The sequence below is a fragment of the Octopus bimaculoides genome, chromosome 24 (assembly GCF_046866305.1).
Source record: "Octopus bimaculoides isolate indiv1 chromosome 24, ASM4686630v1, whole genome shotgun sequence".
NCBI classification, from domain to species: domain Eukaryota; kingdom Metazoa; phylum Mollusca; class Cephalopoda; order Octopoda; family Octopodidae; genus Octopus; species Octopus bimaculoides.
The window spans coordinates 17003635-17028678 of record NC_142951.1 but is presented as its reverse complement, the minus strand read 5'-3'; the positions used below and the strand labels follow the sequence as shown (position 1 = coordinate 17028678).

The window sequence follows — 25044 nt, the reverse complement described above, 5'->3', positions numbered from 1 at the left end:
GAGAGAGAGTGAGAGGAAAGGAGAGAAGGAAAAAGAAAGGAAGGGAAAGAAACGAAATGCTTATTTATTCAACTTGTTTTGAATCAATCATGCATTTCAATGTAGCTTTGAGATTTTGTTAATGTGATTGCTTATTTTAAGAATAACATTATCAGGAAGGTGTGAAAGACTGGATCTGGCCAGTTTGAACATAAAACAAGTAAAATATTTGGACTGGATATGACTGGTTTAAATGCTAAAGGGTTAAACACAAGAAATGTACAAAACATAGACTCCCTCAAATATCTGGGGGGGATCCTAAGAAGTAGTAGACAGTTTCTGTTACTTTGGTGACCAATTTAGCTGTGGTGGAGGATGTTCTGAAAGCATAGCCACTATAATAGGAATAGGCTGGGCAAAGTTCAGAGAGCTACTACTTCTGTTAGTAATGAAGGGCCTTTCCCTCAGAGTGAAAGGCAGATTGTATGCTACATGTCGGTGAAACATGGGCTTTGACTGCTGAGAACATGTGAAGGCTTGAAAGAATTGAAGCCAGTATGCTCCACTGGACGAGTGTGCATATACAACAGAGTGTACGTGATTTGAGAGAAAATCTGGGTATGCACGGCATCAGCTGTAGTGAGAAAAAGAGAAAACTGTACTGGTATAGTCATGTAATGCATATGAATGAAGACAGTTGCATCAAGAAGTGCCAAGCTCTAATTGTGGAGGGAACATGTGGAAGGTGTAGACCCAGGAAGACATGGGATGAAGTAGTGAGAAAAGATCTTCAGATGTTGGGCCTCACAGAGAGGATGGCAGGGAACCAAGACTTCTGGAAGTTTGCTGTGCTTGAAAAGATGTGTCAAGCTAATTAAATACATGGTAGTCCTTGCATACAGGCATATTCCCTGCATCCCTCTTCAGTTGAGCATTTCTAATCTTGTGGGCCTGTGGGTGTCAATGCCACATGAAAAGTACCTGTGCTGGTGCCATGTAAGAGCACCCATGCTAGTACTGCATATACTTTGTAAAGTGGTTGGCGTTAGGAAGGGCATCCAGTCATAGAAACCATGCCAACACAAACATGGAGCTTGAGCAGCTTTCCAGCTGACCAGCTCCTGTCAAACCATCCAACTCATGCCAGCATGGAAAGCAGACATTAAATGATGATGATTATGATATGTGTGTATATATATATATATATATATATATATATATATATATATATAATATATTGATAATCATAATCCTGGAAATCACCTCATCAGCACATCATGTAGAATCCTGGCTAGCATAGTATTCCAATAATTGAAAGAAGAACAGTAAGACTCCGATTAATACAAAGGGGAGTACTTTGCAACTCCAAGGTAAGATCCAGTGAACTTAATATAGGCACCACAGAGTGAATAATAAAAATAATGAATTAAAAGACGAAAGGAGAAATCAAGTCAACATTATGATTATTTCCCTAAAGAAATGATCTTTTAAATTTCATATCTCATACAATGTTATGTAATACATTCAATATGTAGAAATATATAATATTATTCTGGTTTGTTCACTTTCTCAGACTTCTCGATTTGAAAACACAATGAACATATGAAATAAGCAGGTGATGCAGGATAATATTTATGTCACATTTCTGGATGTTAGCAACATGCAAAAAGGCTGAATACTTATAGCCCTCATTTGATATATCGTATAAGATTTAAGTTAATTATAATAAAAGATATAAAAATAAAGTCAAAATAAAGTCAGTTTGAAATTTATCATATAGATCAAAGTGTTTACTACTGAGTGTTATTAAGCCATTTTTATTACCACATTTGTTGATACTAAGCAGTTGGAATAAGAGGACAAGCAAAAGAATGTCTATACTGTAAATCCTTCGATCCAACACTTCACACATTCACACTCTCACTCCACACTCACACATATACATAAACACAGACTAATATGAATGAATCTTTACCTGCTTACATATTCCTCATCACACTCACCAGATATCTGTACACACATTATACATACAAACATACACATACATACGTACTCACGCTCACTTATATATGAGGTTTGATCAATAAATATCTGAACCATTGCCATAGTAATAAAGCTAAAGCACATAGAGTAAAGCTGCTTGGCAGGGATTGACCTTGATCTCTACTGTGCATGCACACTAAGTTTTAACCGTCTAACTCACTTCTGCTGTTTACAGCAATGCTTGGAAGGGAGGTGTGTAGTGTGTGATCATCACATTGACCATGACAGAGAAAGTTGTCATGGTGATACTTGCTCAGAGGCATACGCAAAGTTGCAGAAAGTGTATGAGCCGCACACAAGTGTACGAGTGGTTCAGATGTTTCCAAGATGGCTGGTAAAATGTCGATATTGATGAATGTTCTGAGATACCCGCAACCAGCAGAACTAAGAAAAACATCATCGCAGATGTGCATGCACCTGTGAGAGGAAATCGTCAAATTACCATCAGAGGATGCGCAGATTAGTTACAGTTCAGTTCAGTCCATTATCCCTGAAGATTTAGGTATGAGACTCGTGTCTGTCAAGTTTGTGCCAAAACTTCTTTCAGCTGATCAAAAGACACTCAGATTTTAGTTGCACAAGATCTCCTTGATTGTGTTGAGAACAATGAAAACTTTTGAAAACTTTGTGTAAGCCTCTGAGCAGGCATCACCAAGCTTTTAGCAAAATTTAATGCAGATTTGCTGCTCAACTTTCTCTGTCATGGTAAATGTGACAATCACACGCTACACACCTTCCTTCCAAGCATTGCTGTAAACAGTGGAAGTGAGCTAGAATGTTAAAACTTAGTGCACATGTACAGCAGAGCTCAAGGTCAATCTGTGCCAAGCAGTTTCACTCTCTGTGCTCTAGCTTCATTACTATAGCAACAGTCCAGATACCTATTGATCAAACCATGTATACACATCTATCACAAATAAAATTATGTGTTTATACATGCAAATATGCATTCTCAAAAGTATAAACACACACACACACATGCACACACACATCATCTATCTGTTTCCCTGTCTGTCTTTTTTTTTATTTATTTGTTTCTTCAGTGGATCATATATCCGGAAAAGAAACAGACTCTAAAAGTTAGAGCAGTAATGTATTTATATAAAGTTAAATATATGTCTGGTCATAGAGTGAGCAATGATTTCACATCCATAAATCACTTAGCTTTATAGATGACTCATCAAACTCTAGTGGCCATGAATATATAGCCTTTATATGCCCACAGCCATTGTAGTCTGATGGGACATCTATAAAACTAAGTGATTTATGGATGCAAAACCATTGGTCACTCTATGACCAGACATATGTTTTACTTCATGTAAAAATATATATGTTTATATATATATATATATATATATATATATATATATATACTAGCAGTATAACCCAACCTTGTCCGGGTGTGACTTATTACGCCATCTACGATAAGTCTTGCTAGGTGAAAATCAACTAAAAAAGAAAGCCTTACAACGAAAAAACCCTTATGATATAAATATGTTCATAATTCAAAAGACGATGAAATTAATAGGGAAAGTCTGAAGGCTGTTTTGCGTAACATTATTAAGCGTACGTAAATTTCATCCGTCTAATTGGCTATACAAATGCTTGTGCAAAACAACTATTTGTGATGAAGCAATTGCTGGCGATCTGTTGCTACACAGTTTTGCTAGAATTCTATCAGATTGGGCAGAAGATGTTGATGCACCATTTTGGATTATGTTCAAAGTAGCTTCTGGAATGTGTTGAATTGCTGCAGTCTGTTGCTGTCATTTTAAACCGGTTGCTGTCTTTCCCCAGCAAACTCTCTTCTTTGGAGGCATAATCTATGTATATATTAAACAGAACAACAAAAGTTATAATAGATGGCAGGGTCGGTACTTTTCACATATCTGTAATTTTTCAGATTAACACCCACACAATTACTCAACCCTAATCCTAAACCTAATCCTAACACTAACCCTAACACTAACCCTAAACCCTAACCCTAAAACCCTAACTCTGACCCTAAAACCGTAACTGTAACACTAATCCTAACCGTAACCGTAACCATAACCCTAAACCCTAACCCTGACCCTAAAACCCTAACCCTAACACCCTAGTGAAAATTGTGGTATATTTACAAAACATTGACGAATATGAGTTATATTTTACTGAATGATTGTGTACTTGCACTTGTATGCATTTGAGAGAGCGAGAGAGGAAGAGGTAGAGAGAGGGGGAGAAAGGAATAGAGGTAGTTAAAAGTTTTCTTATGACGGCTTCTCTTCACTGCTTATTACTTCATTAGAAATCTAAGGATGCACGTAAGCACATAATAGAGAAAAATGAAACAAATATGGACGACTTGCTCCGAAACACCACCGAGTGGGGAACACTTCTCAAAAATAACCTGCAGTTGTTTCCTTCAAGATTCCTACATGCTCGAAATGTACATACATCAAGGTATATTTGTAGAAAATTTCATGAAAAAATATTCATTTTCCTGGAAGTTAAGAGGAATTTAAGTGGAATTTCCGAAAATTGTCCCCCACCCCCTCCCAAAACACTTTCACCGAAAATTTTTGCATATTAGGAATCTACATAATAGATAATATATGCATAGAAAATTTCATAAAAAGATATTCATTTTTATGAAAGTTATGACCTTCCAAAGTTGGGGGGTACAACTCTGTAGTTATGCCACATTGACGAACTGAATGATTGTGTTTACTTGCACGTGCATGCGTTTGAGAGAGCGAGAGAGGAAGAGGGGGAAAAATGAATAGAGATCGAGAGCAATGTGTATGTTGTTGTCACAGGTCATGTATGTGTGGTTGTGTGTGGTTGTGTGTGTTTTTACATATCTATGTTATGAAAAATAGGTAAAGAATACTGAGATGAAAGTTTAATCTATGACTATGTATGTATCACTTTCTCACTCTCTCCCTCTCCCTCTTTTTACCCTTACTCTCTATATTTTTATGTCGAGTGCTTGTGTAAGAACAGCGTTCCAGGTAGAAGGGAAGAAATATAAAAGTTGCTAGAAACAACAGCCAAATCTCCCTTAAATCACACAAAGTAAACGGAATTAAAAAAATCTAATTACTGCACTGGAAAGTTCACATTGAGAAAATTCCATTGATGTAAAAAATTTTACGAAAAAGTGGAAAATGTGGATTTCTATAAACTTTTAAAAAGGCTTCACACAGACACACAACTTCAGCTTTATATATTAAGATATATATATATGTATATGTATGTATGTGTATATATGTGTATATATATGTATATATTAAAGTAATTAAGTTAATATCTAGTCATAGAGTGACCAATGGTTTCACATCCATATCCTCATGGATGTCTCGTCAGACTCTAAAGCCAAAGACAAGTTTTCTGTTTTAGAGTCTAATGAGACATCGATGAGGTCTTTGGCTTTAGAGTCTGACAAGACGTCCATGAGGCTAAAGCTTTGTGGATGTAAAATCATTGATCACTCTATGACCAGACATTAACTTAATATTACTTAATACATTACTGCTCTATGCTTTAGCATGTGCTTCTTTTTTAGATTTATGTAGTGGGATTATTATTTGTATGGACTTAAAGATTGGTCACAATTTAGCATATAATTTAGTCATTGCAGTATACTATTAATACCAATACATGTACATTGGTTTATATGTTTCTTCGTTGTAGTTTTATTAAAATTAGTGTTTAATCCTGCCTATAAATTGATTGCTTGAAATAATGTGGTTATTAAGCTTCTATTTTTGTATTATATTACAAAGACAGTAGGGATTATAATTTTTGCATGACTTAATAGATTTGTCACTGTTTAGTTATGTATTTAGGAGTTGGTTGTAATTTACTTATTGAATTTATTTATCAATACGGTTGTACATAGGATAAATGTGTTTGAAAGTTATGGTTTCTTTGGTTTGTTTGTTCCCAAGCAACACTTATTTTAGTGCTGTTGACACCGCTGGATTGAATGGTACTGCCCAGGTGTTGAAACCATAATGATATCTACGAGGCGGCTGATGATGGAGGTATGTTGGATTGTTGTATATGTGGAATAGTATTATTGGATTGTTGGTATAGCCATGGAATAGTATTATTACACATCCTTTTGATATATATATATATATATATATATATATATATATATATATATATATATATATATATGTATGTATGTATGTATGTATGTATGTATATACGCACACACACAAACAATTAGAAATTTGAAAATAGGTTATTTAAAAATGATTGTTAGTACAATAAATAGAATAATACAAAAATTAGTTACATATTACAGTAAAATCTACCTATAACAACAAATTCGCAGTAAGATTTGCTTGAGTTATTGCCTAAGTTATTGTCAAGTCTTCACATTTTTAGTCTTGACCCAATGCCTATTTTTTACATAATGAATTTGCCTACATCATATATACTATTCTACTTTGCATAAAACTTTAGCTATATTGGTACTTCTGGCTCTCATTTTTTAAGTATTCTAGTGTGTCAGTATTTTAATAAAATGATGGTACCTTTTTTAGTTATAATGTGACTTTGAAAATTAAAATCAATTAATCTTTAATATTCAAATTTTATCCTTAGCTGCAATATTTTAAGTAAAAATTTTCTTTTTCTGTACTTTACCAGGTGTACTAACTTGTCCTGTACTTTTCCAAGTGTAGTAACTTATCCTGTACTTTTCCAGATTTATAATCTTAAGAATATTATTTCTCTTGCTTGCATTTTTCCATGTAATAGATAGAATGATAGGTCAGTGAAAGGGGGAGTAAATAGTATTGGACCTAGAGGTTGTTTAATGTTCTTAAAGTATTTGAATGTGTGGGTAGCCTTATGTATACAGGAAAGACAAAGGTTTAGTTTATTATTTAGTAGTTATTTCACTTTTAGATCTTAAAATTTCAAATAGCTCCATGCAGCCATATCTACTGTTTGAGTACGGTCTAGCAACCCTAATGATGTCCGAACTTAAATCAAATTTAACATTGTCCTCTTTGAGTTCCCAAATCTTCATGGCTAGAGATGTCCTGCCAGCCCTATGTCTTAATTTAAAAGATGAATAGGGCTGCATAGTGCCCCTTGAGATTTACAGAACAGCTGATATAAGTATAAGTGTTGGTCTCAGTTATAACATCACATTTGTAAACTATGTTTTCTACTAAACATTGACCTGAAAAACAAAAGACGAAGACAGGTGGTGTAGACAACAAACAGATGTATTAGTTTAATGCTCGGGAAGTGAAAAAGTCTTTAGCGTTTCGAGCCTACGCTCTTCCACAGGAAGGAACACAAAAAGAAACAAGAAGAAAAAATATAGAATGTGTAGTGTCTAGCGATCTATCACGGCAAATGCCGGACAGAGGGGTCACACAGGAGAGCTAGGAAGAAGGGGAGATAATAAAATAGTGGTGATCCCAAAACGAAGGTGCACGTGCGTGTGTATAAGAGAACCTGTGTGTGCATGTTGAAGAGGGCTGGTGACCTTGATGTGTGCAGGTGTGTAGATGTGGGGCTGGGAAGTGGTCAGTGCTAGTGTGTGTGTGGTGATGTGGTGTGGTGTTGTGTGGTATGGTGTAGTGGTGTGCAGTATGGTGTGATGGTGTTGGAATGTGGGGGAAGCAAGGGTGGGGTGTGGGTTAGGCTGAGGGTGGGGATAGAGGTGGGAAGTGTAGTAGTGGATGTAAGGGATGGGGTGGGGTGGGATGGGATGGATAGGGAAGGTGGAGTGGAGTTACGAAGGAGGGGTGACAATGAAGGGAGACGGTGGGTAAGAGTGAAGAGAAGAGAGAAGGAGAAGGGTGAAGAGAAGAAGTAGGAGTCGGTGGAAGAGAGGAGAGGTGGGTGGGAGGAAGTAGGTGTGAGAGGGAGAGAGGAGAGGGGAGGAGGTTAGATGAAGAAGGGAGGAGAGTTGAGTCCATGTGGTACAAAGGAGCAGAGAATGCATTATGTGTATAAACATCTAATTATATTTGTGATGGGTGTGAGGTGTGTACAGTGTGTGTATGTGTGTATACCTACATACATACATACATCATCATCATCATCATCATCATCATCGTTTAACGTCCACTTTCCATGCTGGCATGGGTTGGATGGTTTGACTGGGGACTAGCGAGCCAGATGGCTGCACCAGGCTCCAATCTGATCTGGCAGAGTTTCTACAGTTGGATGCCCTTACTAACGCCAACCACTCGGAGAGTGTAGTGGGTCCTTTTACGTGCCACCGGCATGAGGGCCAGTCAGGTGGTACTGGCAATGGCCATGCTCAAATGGTGTTTTTACATGTCACCTGCACAGGAGCCAGTCTAGCAGCACTGGCAATGCCCTCGCTCGAATGTTGTTTTCCACGTACCACCGGCACAAGTGCCAGTAAGGTGGTGCTGATAACGATCATGCTTGAATGGTGCTTTTTATGTGCCACCAGCACAGGGGCCACACAACAGTCCTGGCAATGATCACGCTCGGATGATGCTCTTAGAGCTCCACTGACGCAGATGCCAGTCATGCGGTGCTGTCATCGAATATGATTCCGATTTCACTTGCCTCAACAGGTCTTCACAATCAGAGTTTAGTGTCCAATGAAAGAAAGGTATGCCTAAGTGGACTGGTTGCACCACTGGCATAGGCCAACAGGTTATGGTTTGACTTGGCCTGCCGGGTCTTCTCAAGCACAGCATATTTCGAAATGTTTCGGTCACTACATACATATATGGAAAAAAATAAGTTCAAAAGAGAACAATTCAAACTTTTTGAGAGGTCCAAAAAGAGAGAAAGAATGATTTCTAATAAAGATTCATCATATTCATAAAAAACAGCCAGAGCAAGTAATAAGAATATGAAAATAGTAGTTGAAAAATATTGTTATAGGTATAAATATACCATAAACAATTATAGAAAAATAGAGGAGAAAAAGATGTTGAATCAAAATTAGATTCGATACAAAAAAGGATTTAATACATATGCGTGTTTCAAAGGACAATAAAAATATGTAAGAAAAAAATTATAACCACAGTTATTATAATTAAATTTATGCATTGTTATTTTCATCAGTGTGAAGAAATTTTTGTAAGGATATCAAAAAAGGTTTAATAAAATAAAATAAATTAAAATAAGATACAATTAGGGAGAAATTTTGATTCAACATCTTTTCTATAATTGTTTATGGTATTTTTATACCTATAACAATATTTTTCAACTACTTATACATATAAATATTTATATATAGATGTTGTACATAATGATGCAAATTATTTGTGGATAGAAATTTATATTTAATTAATGCATTGCTATGTACATTTCTGCATACTACATGTATATTTGTGACTATATTCTCACAGCCATAGGATATTTTTCAATATTATAATATCTATGAATCTTGAGCATGTCATTATTCCACGTGTATGGTTCATCAGACATTTCGCATTAATGGTTTCATGCTGGATTGATGTTTATGCTTAAAGATATTTACCATTATACACCAATCAGGCAGCTGTGTTAGAATTGTGGGTGGTGCTTGTGAATCACTATGACTTATCAAAGAGAGAGAGATATGGAGACAAAAGGAGGAAAGGAGAAAAAAAATAAAATAAAATTGGGCATTGCTTGTAGTTCATTACAGAAGGCTGGCATGAAGTAAGAAGGAAGAGGAGAGAAAACAACAGGAAGAAACACATTATAATTATTCCTCTGTACTTGTTGTATGTATGTATGTATGTATGTCTGTCTGTCTGTCTGTATGTATGTATGTATGTATGTATGTATGTATGTATAAGGTTGAGTGAAAAGTAAGCAATATTTTGAACCATGAAGAATTTGTACTGGATTTTTGCAGTTTTGATTTTTTTTTTAAACACATACATACCCAAATACAGACAGACAAATACACACAAATATAGATAATACAGACATAGACTGAGCATGATATTCAAGCAATTTTGCTATTCAACTTCGAAAAAGGATGTAAAGCAGCTGAAATTGCTTGCAATATCAGCAAAATGTTTGGTGAAGAAATGACCAGTGAGTGGTCAGCTCGAAAATGGTTTAAATGATTTCACAGTGGAGACCTGAGCCTTGAAGATTGTGAGCATAGTGGACGCCCATCTGTCATCGACAATGGTCAATTAAAGACCGTCATTGAGGAAGATCCACATAAAACCACTCAAGAACTGGCAAAAGAACTTTAAGTTAGCCAGAAAACTGCCTAAAACCACTTGAATGTGATTGGAAAATCAAAAAAGCTTGACAAATGGGTACTACACAATTTGAATGAAAATCAAAAAATGTGCAGATATGAAATTTGTTCGTCGCATCTTCTCTGTAACCAGACCAATCCATTTCTTGACTGCATTGATGTAAAGTGGATTCTGTATAATAATAAAAAATGTTCTTCGCAGTGGTTGGACCATAATGAAGCACTGGAAAGCTTCCCTAAAACCAAGCTCTTCAAAAAGGTTATGGTGACTGTTTGGTGGTGTACTGCTGGACTCATCCACTATAACTTCTTAAAACCCCAAAAAACCATTACTGAAGAAATATATTGCCATGAAATTGCCTAAAATGAATGAAAAACTGCTACTCCTCCATCCCAGACTGGTCAACTGAAGAGGGCCAATCATTCTTCATGACAATGCTCAAACACTTTTCACTAATGATGCTCCAGAAATTGAAGGAACTTGGCTACGAAGTTCTTCCCCACTCAACTTATTCCCCAGACCTGAAAGTGCATTCAAAGTGCATTGAAAGAGTTCATCAGCTTCAGAACTCCAGATTTTTATATTACAGAATAAACAAACTTGTAACTCATTGGCAAAAATGTGTTCACTGTAATGGTACTTAACTTTGATGGGTAAAATTTCCGCATTCTTGAAATATATTGTGATGAATTTCATGTTTCAAAACATTGCTTACATTTTACCCAGCCTGATGTGTGTGTGTGTGTGTGTGCGTGTGTGCGCGCGCGTGTGTGTGTGTGTGTGCGTGTGTGCGTGTGTGCGTGTGTGCTTGTGTGCGTGTGTGCTTGTGTGTGTGTATCCTGTCCTGTCTCCCTGTATGTGTATATATCCTGTCCTCTCTGCCCTGCCAATTGTGTCATTTTTATCTTATCATACCCCACCCCAATATACCCAGGTTTCACCAGTCACTGCATCCCCCCTCCCCCTTTTTACATTCATGTGAACTTCTTACTCACACACCCTGGGCAATCTTCTACCATCCCATTCATATTCACATCCTATGTACCTTGAGAGTTTGCCCTGGCTGTCTCTCCTTCTCTCTCTCTCCCTCTCTTTCTCTCTCTCTCTCTCTCTTTGTCTAGAGTAACTCTGTATCTCATCTACAGCAAGACACTTGTTTCTGTCTGTCTATCATACTCTAACCTTTCATCACCTGGCACAAGCCACCTCCTTTAATACCCCACCCATCAAAGGAGCTTCCCTCACAGGTGCTGGTGTCATGTAAAAAGCGTCCAGTCTGCTCTCTAAAGTCGTTGGTATTAAAAAGGATATCCATCTGTAAAAGCTATGTCAAAATGGATTGGAGCTCAATGCAATCCTCTAGCTTGTCAACTACTGTCAAACTGTCCAACCTATGCCAACATGAATGATGGACATTAAATAAAGATGACAATGATTTGTATGTGTATTTCTTTTGTTATGGGTGTATTCCATTTTGGGCTGCAGCAATAAAGTCCACCTGCCACACTTCTTGGTCCAGCATCACTGTATCAATGTCCTGGATACATTCCAAGCCAGTATTTGTGAACAAGTTGTCAATGTAAGTGTGATATTTTCCTCTTCCTCTTCATCACCATGAAGTGGGTTCCACAAGACTAATTTGGATGCTTCCAGTTCAGGGCAGTGCACACAGTGACCAGATAGTCACAGCTGGCTTAGCTTGGTCTTCTCTTTAACTTTCAGCAGGTCACCATTTCACATTTAGGGTCATTTGAAGCATTCTTGTGTAGCATCTATTTAGCCCGTTTGATAATTTCTTTGTCAGTGTCCAATTTTCACCTAGTTACTTATATATTTATATGTGTATATGTGTGTGTGTGTGTGTGTGTGTGTAACTTTTTGGGACTAATGGCTATATGTCAGTGTGTTGAGTAAAGCATGTTCTACAGTTTGGGTTACCTGGTGTCATCCACAGTTGGGTTATATTTCCTCTGGATCTACATCAGGAATTCTGCAGTGTTAGTTGAGATAAAACTAATTAATAAAGGAAAATAGATTTAGCACTAGTCTTTATTAAGTATGACTATTGTTTTGACCCATCCTGCAACTGTCTGTTATGGGTAGGATTTTTTGCATCTAATTGTGTTGCATCAATGTGTGCAGTTTGTGTCTCATCAGGTACATGCATAAAAAAGGGGATGTCCCACTAGGTTTTCACCCAGTCATAAGCACACATTCAGACAGGCATACAGACACACATACGTGTTTGTGTCTATATACCTGTCTGAGTGTGTGTTCAAGACTGGGAGTGCACACCACTTCCCATTGACCTAAATGTAATCTTTCTTTGATAGGTGTAAACTCTAAATTTTATGATTGTATGATTTTAATTTTATATTATAATTTTATATTATATACCCATGGTCAACTGTAGCCAGTTATAACCAAAATACAGCAGGCATGAACAACATACCTTGGAAATCTCAGTATATCTAACAGAACATCCCTTCCTTTATGCATGTAACTAATGTGACACAAACAGATTGATGCAACACAATTAGATGCACAAAATTCTATCAATAACAAACAGTTGCAGGATCAGCCGAAATGATCGTCGTACTGAATAAAGGCTAGTGCTAAATCTTATCTCCTGTTGCCTTCATCAGTTATTATTATTATTATTATTATTATTATTATTATTATAGTTAGTATTTGATAAATCATATGGTATACACTTGGTAGTTTGCCAGTAAAGCATGTTCACTGGTTCAGTGTTCGTTGAGTATGTAATTAATGAGAAAGACAGAAGATGGAAGATATGAGAATCTGTCTTGATCTCTACAATTGTTTTGACCCATCTAGCATCGATCCCTCATGTGTGGGATACTGTACAACTTGTTTAGGTGTATTCCTCGGTGTAGATGTGACTCAGGTGATTTCAAGAGGTATCTCACTAAAATAAACTGTTTCATACAGCTTATTGCTGCGTTTTTATTCTTGGGCTTCATTGATAGAAATGGCAAATTGATGGCTACTGCTTCATTCTTATAGGAGATCAATGACAAAGATCAGATAAAAAAGAAACACACACATGTATATACATATATATATATAGTCAATCCAAACATGAACAAGCAAGAAAAAATATGAAAAAACAACACAAGGACGTGGAATAAGTAGTGTTATTGGACACTCAGGAAAGGAAAGAAAAGAAAGAGGATTTCATGTTTCGAGCAGAGCTCTTCATCAGAAATATAGAAAAAGTTCAAAGAAGGGATAAAGAAAATCGCCAAAGATATACACGCGGTCACATATTTAAATGACTGGAAGGGAAAGGGTGGAGAAAAAGTTCTTTTCAAAGACAGGAGAGTGCAAGAGAAGGAGGTATGTGTGGGTATGTGCGTGCGTGCATGCATATGTGTGTGTGTGTAATGATAGCACGTGTATGTGTGTGTGTGTGGTTGTGGCTGTTTATGTATGTGTGTGGTTGGACATAGTATCGTTTAAGGTCATAGGAAGAATTTATAATAAGAATTCTGGTAGGAGTGGTGGCCTGTTGTGTGTCTACCTACACATATGCATAGGAGAATGGTCAGTAGAAAGGTACTGGTAGTTTGAAGTATGTGTGTGTGCGTATATGTATATGTAATGTGTGAGTGTTTTGTTTCCAGTGTGTGTGTGTACATGTGTGTATGCGTGAGGTTGTGTCTGTGGAGAAATTGTCCTTTACTCTGTGTGTGCATGTATGTATAATTGTGTGCATGTATGTATAAGTGTGTGCTGTGTGTGTATGGGAGGTATGTGTGGGTTCATCTGCATGTGTGTGTGTGTGGGTGTATATGTGTGCGTGTGTGTATGTGTGTGTGTATTTTGTGTGTGTGCATGTGTTTGTGCCAGTGTGTGTGAACAAGGGGTTGTGTAGGGGGTATAGGTGCGTTGTTTTGCACATACATGCATGTGCGTGTGTGTATGTATATGTGCATGCATATGTGGGTGTGTATATGTGTATGTATGGGGTTGTGAGCGTTAGGTATGTGTGCATTCGTGTGCGTGCGTGTGTGTGTACATGTCTATATGTGTGTGTGCGTGTATGTATATATTGTGTGTATGTATATGTGTGTGTATGTATATTTGTGTGTGTGTGGGGTTTGTGTAGCGTATATGTGCGTACCTGTGAGTATGTGTGTGCATGCGTTTATGTGCATGTGTGTTTTTGCCTATGTGTGTGTGATTGTGTGCGTATCTGTATGTGTATTGTGTGTTGGAGGTATATGTGCTAGTGTGTGTATGTGTGTACATGTGTATATGTGTGTGTGTGCATGTGTGTATGTACGTGTGTATATGTGCGCGTGTGTATGTGCGTGCGTGTGTATATGTGTGTGTGAACATGGAGATATGTGTCGGGTTATATGTGCATTTTATTGCATGTATGCATATGTACTTGAGTATGTATGCGTATGTGGTTGTGTGTACGTGTGTACCTTTATGTGTGTGTATATAGGTATGTGTCTGTGTGTATGTGGGGTTGTGTGGGTTAGGTATCTGTGCATTCCTGTGTGTGTGCAGTTGTACACGTGTGTGTGTGTGTGTATATGTGCATGTATGTGTGTTGTATGTGTGTGGGATGTATATGTGCGTTCGTGTGTGTACACGGGTGCGTTCGTGTGTGTACACTGGTGCGTGCGATTTTTCGTGTATGTGTGTGTGTATATAGAAATTATAAAAAATTAGGTTGAAAGAAGATAAAGAAGTTAATGCAATATAAAATAGATCAATTACAAGCAAAGAAAAAAAATGAAATAAGGTTGCTTAGTTGCAGGAGCTGTAGAGGCAGTCAATAGGAGGAGGGGGTTGTGTTTAGTCTGAAGGGGATAGTTGTTCGTAGGTTAAAGATATACCGCTGTTCCAGGTGGAGCCGTGAGTGTGTGGATCCGTGGTGCAGAGTGAGGCCAAAGACGGAGACGTTAGAGGGGGAGTAGTTGGCCATGCAGAAGTGACGGGCTACGGGTGTGTTCGAATGTAGCTGAACATCCCTTAGATGTTTGGTGAACTGGTCGACCAGTCGGTGGCCCGTCTGACCTACATATGGTTTACCACAGAGGTTGCATCCAATACAGTATATGAAGCTAGAAGAGGTGCAAGAGAAGGAATTTATTATGCAAAGAGTTTGCTGATTAGAACCAGTGAGAGAAGTAATGTTGGTGATGAAGGGGCAGGTGTTGCCGCGGGATCTGGAGCACGGGAAGGATCCGGGTGGGGCTGGGGGGAAGAGGAAAGGTGCTACAGACAAGAAGATTGCGTAGGTTCTGGGTGCGTTTAAAGGAGGACATGGGTGGGTTTATATATGTATGTATGTATGGATGGATGGATAGATTGATAGATGGGTGGGTTTCAGGTGTGGAAGCAAGGCTTAAAATCAAAGGGCCTTAGAGTCAATCTTGCAAAAACCAAAGTCTTAATAAGTAGGAAGGCAGACAAACCACAAATCCCTTCAGATAGATGGCCCTGCTCAATCTGTAGAAAAGGCGTAGGTAGAAACTCTATAAGATGTACCCATTGTAAGCTATGGAAACATAAGAGGTGCAGCAATATCAAAGGAAGGTTAACTGGGAAGATAGTTTTTGTATGTGGCAGATGCTCAAGAGCAATAAACACTGAAAATGTGCAGAAAACAACTTTTGCCACATTCCAGGGAGAAAAACTAGAAGTAGTTGATAGCTTCCGTTATCTAGGTGACCAAGTAAAGTAGTAGGGGTGGTTGCTCTGAGAGCATAGCTGCTAGAATAAGAATAGCCTGGGTCAAGTTCAGAGAGCTCTTACCTCTACTGGTGACAAAGGGTCTCTTGCTCAGAGTAAAAGGTAGGGGAACAGTCATGCTACATGGCAGTGAAACATGGGCCATGACTGCTGAGGACATGCGTAAGCTTGCAAGGAATGAAGCCAGTATGCTCTGCTGGATGTGTAATGTGCATACACAACAGAATGTAAGCACACCGAGAGAAAAGTTGGACATAAGAAGCATCAGTTGTGGTGTGCAAGAGAAACAACTGTGCTGGTATGGTCATGTGTTGCATATGAATGAAAACAGCTGTGTGGAAATGTGTCACACCCTAGCAGTAGAGGGAACCTGTAAAAGAGGTAGACCCAGGAAGACCTTTGATGAGGTGTTAAAGCATGACCTTTGAACGTTGGGCCTCACCAAGGTGATGACAAGTGACCAAGACCTTTGGAGATATGCTGTGCTTGAGAAGGCCTGACAAACCAAGTGAAACTGTAACCATGGCCTATGCCAGTGCAGCATAACCAGCCCATTTAAGAATACTCTTCAATCATTGGGCAATAAACTGTGCTTGCAAAGACCTGTTGAGGCAAATGAAGTCATTGTTGTGGCCAGTGACAGTACCGCCTGATTGGCACCCATGCTGGTGGCTCGTAAAAAGCACCATTCAAGCATGGTCGATGCCAGTGCTGCCTGACTGGCTCCTGTGCTGGTGGCATATAAAAAGTACCATTCAGGTGTGGTCAATGCCAGTGCCAGCTGACTATGGCATGTAAAAAGCACCACTTGGGCGTGGTTGTTGCCAGTGTTATCTGATTGGTTCCCGTGTCGGTGGCATGTAAAAAGCATCATTTAAGCGTGGCTGATGCCAGTACCGCCTGACTGGCCTTCGTGCTGGTGGCATGTAAAAAGCACCCACTACACTCTTGGAGTGGTTGGTGTTAGGAAGGGCATCCAGCTGTAGAAACATTGCCATATTGTATTGGAGCCTGGTGCAGCCTTCTAGCTTGCCAGCCCTCAGTGAAACCGTCCAACCCATGCCGACGTGGAAAGCAGACGTTAAACGACGATGACGATGATGATGAGGATGATATACACACCCACACACAGAGTTTCACTTTATTGTATATTTGTTTCATATTGCATCTGATCTTTGTCATTGATTTTGTATAAGAATGAAGCAGTATCCCTTACTTTGCAAGTTCTATCTACGAAGCCCAAGAAGTAAACATAAGTTGTGTGAAACAGAGTTTATTTTAATGAGATACCTCTTGAAAATCATCTGAGGAAACATCTACACTGATCGATACATCTAAACCAGTTGTGCAGTATCCCACCTGCAAGGAATTGATGCTAGATGGGTTGAAGCAATTGTAGTGATCAATAAAGATTCTCATCTTTTGTCTCTCTTTCATTGATTATATGTATGTGTGTCTATCATCATCATCATTGCTTAACATCTGCCTTCCATGCTGGCATGGGTTGGACGGTTTGACAAGAGCTGTCCAGACAAGACTGCACCAGACCTCTGTGTCTGTTTTGGTACAGCTTATATGGCTGGGTGCCCTTCATAACACCAACCTCCCTGCATATATATATGTGTGTGTGTGTGTGGTAAAAACATTAATGGGGTAAATTTATTCAACTAGACATATAGGTAAAGACATTAATGGGGTCAATTTTAAAAAGGTAAAAACATTAATGGGGTCAATTTATTCAGCTAAAACCTATCAAGGTCACCAACAGCATGGCTGCTGTCTAACAAAGATGAATGTATGTGTATATATGTGTGTGTGTGTGTGAGAGAGAGTGAGAGAGAGAGAATGCGTGTGTTTGTATATAAACACACACACACGCATAAATATATATGTGTGTGTATATATATCATCATCCTCATCGCTTTCCATGCTGGCATGGGTGCGATGGTTTGACAGGAGCCGCCCAGGCAGAAGCCTGCACCAGACTTCTGTAACTGTTTTGGCAGGATTTTTACAGCTGGATGCCCTTCCTAACACCAACCACTCAGCAGAGTGGACTCAGTACTTTTTATGTGGCACAAGCACAGGCGAGATCAGTTTTGGCAAGGTTTTTACAGCCGGATGCCCTTCCAAATGCCAGCCACTTTACAGTGTGGACTGGGTGGTTTTAAGTGGCACCTGCATTGACAGGGTCACCAAATACTTGCAAGACAAAAAAATCTCTTTTGAGAGGGTGGGGACATTGGAGGAGATGATCTTGTGTCAGATGATGAAAGGTTATAGTGAGACAGAGAGACAGAAACAGGTGTCTTTCTATAGGGGAGGTACAAGTTTACCCGGCTAGGGAGAGAGAGAGAGAGAGAGATTGGGAATGAAGACAGAAACAGGTGCACTATATATATATATATATATATATATATATAGTACAATAAGAAATAGAAAATTCTAGGTACAGTATTATATAATTGAAAAAATTTATAGAAATATCTTTTCTGATAATTTTTTCCACTCTAATAATTAGATGTTTATAAACTTATAAACATCTAATTATTAAAGTGGAAAAATTATCAGAAAAGCCAGTTCTATTATTTCAAATATATATATATACCCACCCACACACAGAGTTTCCATCTACTAATTTCAACTATATGATATTGACTAACTTATGACTACAGCAGAAATCATTTGCTCATGCTACCACTTAATAGGACCAAATCTGAAATCTTTATTTCTGAAGTAAACTTCTGAAGTGCACGTCCATGTTTTATGTTGCTGCTTTGTATCAGCGTTTGTTTTTTGTTGTTGTTGTTTAATCCTAGGTCAACTCTAATTGGGTAGATCTGACTTTTTCTGAGGCATAGTCAATATAGGATGACATAGCTTTTGCAGTTTTCAATTGAAAGGATTTCTCCCAATATCCTGGAGTGTTTGTTGTGCTACTTGATGTGAAGATTTAGTTTCCTTCCACCTTTCTGTCAGTAGGGATATAATTTTTCTCTTTGATTTGTGACAAAGAAATGATGTTTGGTTTTTAGAAATTCTTCCATATACATTTTCCTTTGTAAATGTGATAGATCTAAAAATTGAAGATGTTGATTTTGTGTTAAGAGATGATTTGCCCTCACCTGACTGCTATATAAACAGACTCTGCTATTTGATTTCATGTAAGAGATGTTAGTTCTATTATTATTATTATCAAGTGAAAGAGCAGTGCACGCCATCAAAGTGACACTGGGGTAAAATATACAAAGTCCAATATACCTGTCAAGTAGCCCATCCTACTCAAAAGGTCCCTGAGTAAGGGTTGTTTAAGGATGTTAAACGAAACACCCATGTTTCCAAAGGTGAATTATCCAAAACCCAAAGAATTCCTTTCAACACATGACTATGATGCTCCCCCACTACTTCTGCTCATGATCAGAGATGCACATATCATCAGCCACTAAGGGACATGCTCAACTGGTTAAGGTCAAACAACTGACAAGCAAACCTGTAGTATTGAGCAGAATATTTGCTGTTGCACATCTTTTATACCAAGATAACACTTGCAATCAGTTAGATCAGAAGCCATGAGAGCCATTGCCTGGTATTGTAGTTTATTATTATCATTATTATTATTATTGTCGTCGTCATCGTCTTCATCATCATCATCATCATCATCATTATTGAGGTGAGCTGGCAGAATTGTTAGCATGCCGGGCAAAATGCTTGGCAGTATTTCATTCGTCCTTATGTTCTGAGTTCAAATTCTGCCAGGGTTGACTTTGATTTTCATTTTTTTGGGGTCAATAAAATAAGCACCAATTGAACACTGGGAGGTGTCAATGTAATCAACTATCCCCTCCACCAAATTTCAGGCCTTGTACACTAGAAAGGATTATTATTATTATTATTATTATTATTATTATTATTATTATTATTATTATTATTATTAATTCCGTGAGCTGGATGAAATGCTTAGCAGTATTTCGCCCATCGCTCTGTTCTGAGTTCAAATTCCACTGAGGTCAACTTTGCCTTTCATCCTTTCAAGGTTGATAAAATAAGTACCAGTTGAACGCTGGGTGATTGTAAAAGTGATAGTGTTAGTATAAATAATAATAATAATAATAATAATAATAATAATAATGGTAGTAATAATAGTGGTGAGGCTGGTAATAATAATTATTATAACTAGAATAATAATAATAATAATAATAATAACAATATCAATAATGAAAGTTTTCTTTATTTCCCTTCTCTTTCATTTCCTACTACTGTAGATAATTATATGGAATGAGAAGAATTTTTCTATAACATTTTTTTCAAAATATATTTTTCTCTCTCTCTCTCTCTCTCTCTCTCTCTCTCTCTCTCTCTCCATTTAATCTCCAGAATTTGCACTTTTTGACCTTAACTCATCCAATTTCAGCTGCCATAACCCATGGCTTTGGTGCTATTGTCTCAGCTTCCTTCATCCTCCAGTCAAGTATTGTCTTCTTCTATTGGTTCATTTTTGGATTCTGCAGTGTCTTACCAACTTTTACAGAAGTGTTAACCGTTTTTGGGGTTCACTGTTTCCATAGGGGGCTTTACTGAGTGTGTACAGCTACCACTGTGGAGATGATGGTTGTGATAATGATGGTGACATCTTATGTTGGTAGTGATGGTGATAGTGATAATAATAGTTTAATAAAGATGGTGGTAGTGATGGTGGTGGTGCTGGTAGCAATGACAACAATGATCATGATTATAGGCATACAAACACCCACTCCCCTTCTCCCCCCTCTCTCTCTCACACACACACACACACACACACACACATTGGGCATAAATATGGTTGTGTGGTTAAAAGTGATGTAGGTATGACTGTGCGAATAAGAAGTTTGTTTCTCAACCACTTAACCATGTGGTTTCAGCTTCAGTCTTACTGCACAGCATCTTCTGCTGAGTAAATTCTGCAGCAGACAGAAACTGAAATAAGCCCAACCCATTATATATATATATATATATATATATATATATATATATATATATATATATATATATACACACACACACACAAACGCACACACAAAGAATATATATATACATATATAAAAGATATGAGGGGTTTAGTTCACTGACAATCTAAACTAATATGTACGCTGCATAAGTGCTATAATGGGTCATCCATTAGGTTCCAAGCTCACAGCTGAGGCTGGAGCTAGGGAACCATAGTAGGCTTCTGAATCAGCAGGTATATATTAAAGGAAAAGGAAAACAAGACCAAAGCAGGACGAGCATCTCAGGTCATTTAAAATATTTAATTAGAGTAAGGTATATATATATATATAGATATATAACGTGAGAGAGTTAGGGGTTGGATATATATATATATATATATATATATATATATATATGCTTGAGTGTGTGTATATATATATATATTCACAAACACAAGTATGTATGTATATGTATGAGGTGGTATCAAAAAGTTTCTGGACTAGTTACGTTTAATAAAAAAATAACTTATTTACCTAAGTTTTAGCATAATCTTCTTTGAAATGGTCACCTTGCACTGCAAATATACCAGCTCCAGAATTCCTGATACTTTTGGAAACTGGCAGTCATTTTCCATAAATGTGTTGGGGACCTTCTGAAATTTGCTCTGAATGTTGATAGTGGTGACCTTTGAGCTGCCTTTTCATATTGGAGAAGAGATGGAAGTCCACAAGTGCTAAATCTGGAGAATAGGGCAGATGTGGAAATGATACCATGTTGTTTTTGATGAGAAACTCACGAGTAAGAAGTGCTCGGTAACAGGGTGCCTTGTCATTGTGAAAAATCCAATTCTTCGCGTTCCACAGATCTGCTTGCTTTCACTGAATGACCTCCCTCAGACGCTTCAAAATGTTGCTGTAGAGCTCTGAATTGATGGTTTGGTCCTTGGGGATGAATTCTTGATGCACAACACTGCAGATGTCAGAAAAAATGATGAGCATGCTCTTGATTGGGCTGCAGCTCTGTTGTACCTCCTTCAGTTGTGGAGATGAAGGACTCTTTCGTTGTGATGACTGCTGTTTTGTCTTAGGGTCATACCTCTAGACCCACATCTTGTCACTGGTGATGATCATCCACATGAAGTATGGGTCATCAGTGGCATGCTGACAGAGATCTTGACACACTTTGACATGGTGTTCTTTCTATCCAGTGATCAGCAGGTGGAGGACAAACTTGGCAGAGACATGCCACATGTTCAATTCAGATGCTAGGATTGCTTGCACGGACCCATAATGACAGACCAACAACATCAGCAATGTTGGTGATTGTCCTTTGATGATCCTCATGCACAAGCTTCTGAACTTTCTCCACATTTCAGGTGATGACACTCATGGCAGGTCTTCCAGATCACTCATCACTTTCCAAGGACCTTCCGCTTTTGAAGTGCCTGTGCTAATCGAAACATTGTATACTACTTATAGCCTCATCACTATCGAGGTATGCTCAATGTCTCTGTAGCAGACTTCCCAAGTTTAACACAAATTTTCACATTGGCTCTTTGTTCCTACTTCCTGTCCATGACAAAATCACATACTACAGTATACACATGATTACAGAAACTCAAATTTCACAACTTGTGAAGTAAACACAGTGATGTCACTCTGCACACTGCCTCATGAAGGCCACTGCTAGCTCTCACTGCACATGCAACCATGTGCTGCCATCTGTTGGCATGCTACAGAACTAGTCCGGGAACTTTTTGATACTACCACATATATGTACGTATGCACACATACATACCTAAGTATATATGTGTGTGTATGTGTATTTGTGTTTATATTTGCACATTTCTGAAGATCACTGAGCTATATGCCATAATGTTATTGTCATTTCCCTTGTCAACAAATTATCTACTGGTTCTCCAGCTTTGATTACATGTAGAGTAATAGGTCCCTTGAAAAACAGGTAAAGGTTAATGATAGGAAAGGCAGCTGAGTGAAAATATTGCCTCAATATAATATTCTTCTAACCCATGCTAGAATGGAAAAATTGATGTGTGTGTGTGTACAATATGCTTGTTCCTCCATTGAAGGATACTTTTGCTCAACAAATATAAATAACTCTTTTTCTTTGCACTATTCATTGGAATAAAATATTTTATATATCTTTGTATTTTTCCATGTGTGAATAGGTATATACACTCATCTGTCTGTCTGTCTATCTATCTATGTAAAAATATAAGTATATGTATGTGTGTGTGTGTGTGTGTATGTGTGATGTCATTGTTCCATTCTGTATGAGAATGATATAGAAAGATCATCCATTTAGGTACACATTTAGATATTTCTTGTCTGTCTTTTGCTTATACACTAATATAATGTCAAATTTCCTATAATGATTTAATCATGAACAAGAAAGATTTTCATTGCTTATATTGCACATATATTGCAAGATCTTCTATTACCATTGTCTGGTTTGATCCTTTAACTTTCAGGTACACACTGAAAGTAATGTTGTATTCTTTTTAACCAGATTTCAAAATGATGTTTTGCAAACAACTTGCACATGCAAGTGCTACCAGTCGAGAACTCTACATACTGGAAGCCAACAAGTGTATGAGGTCATCAGGAAAAAATGCCTGCCATTTCGGGGCCTACATCTTGACAGCATCAATGTGTACGCCCCCACCACCTCACTGATATCAGGCCTCGCTTGCTAGATCAACTGGTTATTAAATAAAGTTTAATATTCTTCTAGCCAACGCTCATCATCTATTTTTAACCAAATCTAGTGGCTAGCCTTTTCCTCTGTAGTTTGGATATTGGTCATGGTGGTATTTATTTTATGATGAGTCAGGTCTAATAATACAATTGTCTCACACTGTGTCCAACAAACCCTCTACATCCAATTTCGATTGGAAAATGCTCCATTTTCCAGCCTGTGTCTTCACATTCCTCAAGGAGGTTTACATAATGGTCAATCTTTCGAGTGGCGTCCATGTTATCTTCATGAAGAACCATTAGCTCGACTAGATTTACAAATTTCTTTCCTTCACACCACATTAGAATGTCTGGTTTTTTCATAACTGAGATGGGAAAGCATCTCTGGCACCCTGGTAAATCTGCAGTCACCTCCCAATAGCCCTTCCACTTTTCATTGCTCACAGGAAGTTTGTTATTCTTCTTCTTGAAATGGATCCACTGTCCTAAGTACACAAAGGTGATGAAATCTTTAGTTGGTACTTTCAACGGTCTTTTTTCACTGTTGTTGAGATCAATTTAGCTCTTTATAGCACCGAAGATAACCTTAAGGACCAGGTTGTGTCTCCATGTATACCTGTTCAATGCTAGTGAACAGTTGGAAAGAATATGGTTCAGTGTTCCGACCTTTCCGCATTTGCATATATCATTCTCTGAGACATTCCATCTTACTAGATTTGCAGGTGATGACAAAACATCATAGAATGAACGAATCAGAAAACTTAGCCGAGATGTGGTCCACCTCCATATCTCATCCCAACTTATTTTCCTCTCAACAACATGTTCCTCCCATCTCATCAGCTGCCCTTGTTGAATACATTGAATCAAATGAAGCTCTCTTCTCTCTGTTTTCTCATTTTGACGCTGTTGCTAACAACACATCTACATTCGCTCCGCATCATACTTGCGAATGGTCTGAACTAACCTGTGCCAAAACCAAGCCCTTTCCGATGATTTTGTGTTGCACCCACTTTTACAATAATGAGCTGAACTGTTCAGTATCTGAGGTAGGCCTAGCTGCTTTTTAATGAACACATTACATTTTGTTCAATGATTTGAACTCATGACAATGCTACCTTGTATATTAAAAGTGACCATGAATGTCACGGATACAAGCCGAACTGTAAGCATCAAATTTTATATTTACCTGGTAACTTTGAGTCTCGGCTTGTTTCATAATTTCCATTTCATGACTCCTGTCTGACGATGTTCCAGTATGTACTCGCCCCAAGCTCTTGACAAATTCTTCAACTGTTGGAATGCTTTCTTCAGCTACTTGAAACTTAACTTCTTTCTTCACTCCCTTAACAAATGTCAGACTACGCGACTTTTTTGCTCTAGACCGTATCCTTGACCAC

General features: G+C 38.0%; 1 protein-coding gene across 1 annotated transcript in view; it reads left to right on the top strand.

The window, feature by feature from the left end:
* The window catches only part of LOC106873371 (transmembrane protein 107), a 48526-nt gene extending 25431 nt beyond the window's left edge, over positions 1–23095 (top strand). The window contains exon 5 of the mRNA XM_014920702.3: positions 20377–23095. Coding sequence (XP_014776188.1) covers positions 20377–20543 — 167 coding nt within the window. The 3' untranslated portion in view covers positions 20544–23095. The remainder of the gene's footprint in view (positions 1–20376) is intronic.
* The last annotated feature ends 1949 nt before the right edge of the window (positions 23096–25044 follow it).